The sequence below is a fragment of the Lagenorhynchus albirostris genome, chromosome 8, assembly GCF_949774975.1.
Source record: "Lagenorhynchus albirostris chromosome 8, mLagAlb1.1, whole genome shotgun sequence".
Taxonomy (NCBI): domain Eukaryota; kingdom Metazoa; phylum Chordata; class Mammalia; order Artiodactyla; family Delphinidae; genus Lagenorhynchus; species Lagenorhynchus albirostris.
The window spans coordinates 4648553-4652886 of record NC_083102.1 but is presented as its reverse complement, the minus strand read 5'-3'; the positions used below and the strand labels follow the sequence as shown (position 1 = coordinate 4652886).

The 4334-nt window shown below is 45.2% G+C and overlaps 1 protein-coding gene across 2 annotated transcripts; it reads left to right on the top strand.

Annotated features, from left to right (window-relative positions):
- Positions 1-2246: 2246 nt before the first annotated feature.
- LOC132524055 (zinc finger protein 396-like) lies at positions 2247-3936 on the top strand. Of its 2 annotated transcripts, XM_060155877.1 has the most exons (2): positions 2247-3153; positions 3875-3936. In XM_060155877.1, the coding sequence occupies exons 1-2, from the start codon at positions 2247-2249 to the stop codon at positions 3934-3936; spliced, it is 969 nt and encodes a 322-aa protein (XP_060011860.1). The 2 variants fall into 2 exon arrangements, with proteins under 2 accessions (XP_060011860.1, XP_060011859.1); XM_060155876.1 differs by lacking the exon at positions 3875-3936 and having other exon boundaries at positions 2247-3266.
- Positions 3937-4334: the final 398 nt, after the last annotated feature.

Here is a 4334-nt window from a genome sequence, read left to right as displayed (position 1 = left end):
AGGATGTGAGGTGGCCTTGGCAGTCAGCAGGCCATGGTGCCTGGGGGGAGGGCAGCAGACCTGGAGAAGGCCACAGCAGCTGCAAGGATCTGGTGAGACCTTGTAACTGGGGCAGTCTGCTTTAATTTCCTTCTTGTCCGGAGCCAGCCTCGTTCTCAATAGGACCAGCCCAGAGGAATGCAGGGGAAGAGAATTTCATACTGGTTTCTGTGGGCAGAGAGGGAAGTGGAATTTTATCCCTCTCCTGACAGAGGCAATTACAGCCTCCAGAAGCAAAGCCCAGGCGGTATTTCCCCAGAGCTGATCCTATTTCTCTCCCCGGGTTGACAACTACCTCAGGACAGGGATAATGGTTGTTGATAATATCTGCCACTGTGCTGATTTGAAACTAAAAGAGGGATTAAATGTTCAAGCAGAAAAGCATAAGGAAAAAAAAAATCAAGACAGGCTTGCAGGCTTCTGTCTGCCTCAGATAACCACTGCTGAGTCTGGGTTGTGCAACTGAGAGGCTAACACCCCTTCTCTCCTGGAGCCTGGAAGGAAACGGGGTAGATCAAGGGCTCCCCACTTTCCCGGGCTCCCTGCCTCAATGACCTCATTCGTAGCATCTCTAAATGAAAAGGCCAGGTATTGACCCTGTCATGAACTGGGCCTTACCCAAAGCAGGATTTCCGATTTTTTAATTTTTTTTTGCGGTATGCGGGCCTCTCACTGTTGTGGCCTCCAGGAATTCCTTTTAAAGCATCAACTCATTGACAAGACTCTGCTTAAGTACCATCAATGTCAGGAAAACTGTTAGGGGGTTCCTTTTCATTTCATTTTACTCTGTATTAAAACACATGCAAGGGCTTCCCTGGTGGCGCAGTGGTTGAGAGTCTGCCTGCCGATGCAGGGGACACGGGTTCGTGCCCCGGTCCAGGAAGATCCCACGTGCAGCGGAGTGGCTGGGCCCGTGAGCCATGGCCGCTGAGCCTGCGCGTCCGAAGCCTGTGCTCCGCAATGGGAGAGGCAACAACAGTGAGAGAGGCCCGCGTACCGCAAAAAAAAAAAAAAAAAAAAAACACATGCATGGAATTCCCCGGAGGTCCAGCAGTTAGGTCTCGGGACTTTCACTGTCGAGGTCGCACGTTCAGTCCCTGGTCAGGGAACTAAGATCCCGCAAACCACGGTGATCGGCCAAAAGGAACAAACAAACAACGACAACAACAACAAAAAACGCGTGCAGAACAAAAGAGCATGCTGAACAGGGTAATTCTCCATCCTACCTCAGTCTCCTCCCTGTGGAATCATTGTTGTATTTTAAAAATATTTATTTTATTTTTGGCTGCGTTGGGTCTTCGTTGCTGCGCACGGGCTTTCTCTAGTTGCGGCGAGTGGGGGCTACTCTTCGTTGCTGTGTGTGGGCTTCTCCCTGCAGTGGCTTCTCTTGCTGCGGAGCACTGGCTCTAGGCGCGCGGGCTCAGTAGTTGTGGCTCGCGGGCTCTAAAGCACAGGCTCAGCAGTTGTGATGCACGGGCTTAGTTTCTCTGCGGTATGTGGGATCTTCCTGGACCAGGGCCCGAACCCATGTGCCCTGTATTGGCAGGCGGATTCCTAACCCCTGCACCACCAAGGAAGTCCTCCACTGTTGTATCGTAGCAGGAGGGTTTTGTACATGTGTTCATATGCGTGTAGCACCCTTCCTTAAACCAGCACCATACACACCTTTTTTTTTGTTTTTAATACATATGACAACATAGTTCTATATTAAGTTCCTTTTTGAGCACTCTGACAGAAAGTTGTACCTAAAATTGAACTGGAATTTCTGCAGATTTCAAATGGTTAAGTCCTTATTTGGGCTTCTAGAACATTACAGAATGAGTTGAACTCTTCTACTCAGTGATGGTTCTGCAAGAACATCAAGACAGCGATCTTCTCTCATTTATCTTCTCCAACCCTCTGTAAGCAGCTCCTTGCCCCTTTTGTGTTTGTTCATCCCTGTTTTCCTTAGATCTTAAGCATAAAGATGAGATCATTAGGCAACATTTAAGTTAGCTCCTGATTTCTGCTTTTCTAAATATACACAACACCTTGCCTAACCTGTCGATTCCTTTCCTGGATTAGAAGGAATAAGAATAAAGAATTGCTTCCCCGGCTTCTCCCCCAAAACGTGGGGTCGTCCTTCCTAGGCCAGAGGAGTGTCCATAAGGAGAGTTTCACCTTCTTGAAGATTAAAGCCTAGCAGTTCTGAGCTATTCCCAGTCCAAATGTCTGCAAAATTGAGAGAGACATCAAAACTCCTTCCACAAACTTCAGGGGACCCTGACTGCATTCTGGTAATGAAGGTGGAAGAGGGAGGGCAGGCCTGTAATATGGTCTCCAGCTGCCACTGGAGCAGCTACTACAGCTCAGAGACCTACTGCCAGCAGTTCAGGCAGTTTGACTACCAGGAGTCATCTGGGCCCTGGGAGGCTCTGAGCCAGCTCCGCGAGCTGTGCTGTCAGTGGCTGAGGCCAGAGGTGCACAGCAAGGAGCAGATCCTGGAGCTGCCGGTGCTGGAGCAGTTCCTGGCCATGTTGCCTGAGGAGCTGCAGGCCTGGTTTCAAGAGAACCGACCAGAGAGTGGAGAGGAAGCCGTGGTGATGCTGGAGGAGCTGGAGAAAGAGCATGAGGCGGTGGCTGAACAGGTCTTTCTTGGACAAAATGAGGACATGCTTGCAAAGAAGCTACCAACTTGTGAAATCACTCAGGAGACAACACGTAGCCAGCTTAAGCCCACAAAAAAGCAACTGCAGTGGGCATCAAAGGAGCTTCACACCTTAAGACAAAATGATAGAGACACCGGAACTATAAATGTGAAATCAGCTTCAAGGCGAAAGACTTCTTCAGGCAAAGAACTGCATTACAAAGTTTCTAACACTCTTCAAATGAATGCTTCCCAGAGTTTCACATTTAGAGGAACCTGTGAACAAGATAGAAAGTTTGAAAGAAGACAGGGAAACCGTCCTCGAAAAAAACAACACAAGTGTGATGAATGTGGGAAAGTCTTTAGTCAGAGCTCAGCCCTTAATCTACTTCAGAGGATCCACAGTGGAGAGAAACCTTATATATGTGATGTGTGTGCAAATACTTTCAGCCGAAGTGCAATCCTGATTCAACATCGAAGAATCCACACTGGGGAGAAACCCTTCAAATGTCATGAATGTGGGAAAGCCTTTAGTCAGAGCTCGAATCTTTTCAGACATAGGAAAAAACATGCTGGAGAAAAAGTCCCATCAGTGCTGTGAGGGAGTCAAAGCATTTACTGAGAACTTTTTCAACAGGGGAGCAGATACAAGGCACCAATACTCCTTTAGTATAAATTGGTAGTTTCAGTGGGCACCAATTTCCTTTCAAAGGTTGTAAAAGCCACAGGAGAGAATGTAGAATATTTTCTGTCAGCATTGTTTGGTTTTCTGCTTTTCAGTACAGTGTCAGTTCAGATGATTGAAATTCTAAAGCTTAAATTGGATTTCCATCCCTAGTGCAACTCTTGAAAAGATACTCTCAGACATGTTCTACTGTTTCCATTATTAACACAAATAATGAACTAGTATGTTCCTTTTTAGACAAGTACATTTTCCCTGTTGAGAAGGAGTGTGTGAGTTAGTATATAAGTGGGTATTCTCCATTTCGTTACTTGCACATTGGAGTTATTAGACCAAAGATTAAATCATTTTTTAAAAAAAATTACCTGGGAATTCTCTGGCAGTCCAGTGGTTAGGACTCCATGCTTTCACTGCTGCAGGCCTGGGTTCAATCCCTGATCAGGGAACTAATATCCTCCAAGTCACGTGGCGTGGCCAAAAATAATAATAATAAAATAAAATAAATTTCCTGTTTTATTTTCTGTTACCAGATTCAAAATATGAGAATAGGATTGAGGAGACCCAAAAGAATATGTACCTCAAGACCTAAGCTGAAATGTCCAGGGTCATTGTTAGGAAGCAGGTGAGTAAAGGGACTTTACTCATCTCTTACGAAAACCTGAGAACCTACATACTGTTCTGTTTCAATTTTTCAAATTGAGGTATAGTTGATGTATAATATCATCTATACATACTGTTGATGATACTAAGTAATTTCCTGTGTAGGAAAAAAAAATATCTCCTTTACAATTTATATGGGAAATATCTCAGTGAAAGCATTAAGATTTGCTCTACATGTCTTCAGGAAGTGGCCTAAATATGATGAGTGTTCTAATAATGAATAGTTATCTGTGGGTGCTTATATAAAGTTGATGATCACCTTAACATAAAGAAATAAGGAAGATGAAGAAAAGACTGATGTTACCAAACAAGACTGATGTTACCTGG

Bases quoted from the DNA above. Each gene is read 5' to 3' on its own strand.
- LOC132524055 (XM_060155876.1), top strand. From the start codon at position 2,247: ATGTCTGCAAAATTGAGAGAGACATCAAAACTCCTTCCACAAACTTCA.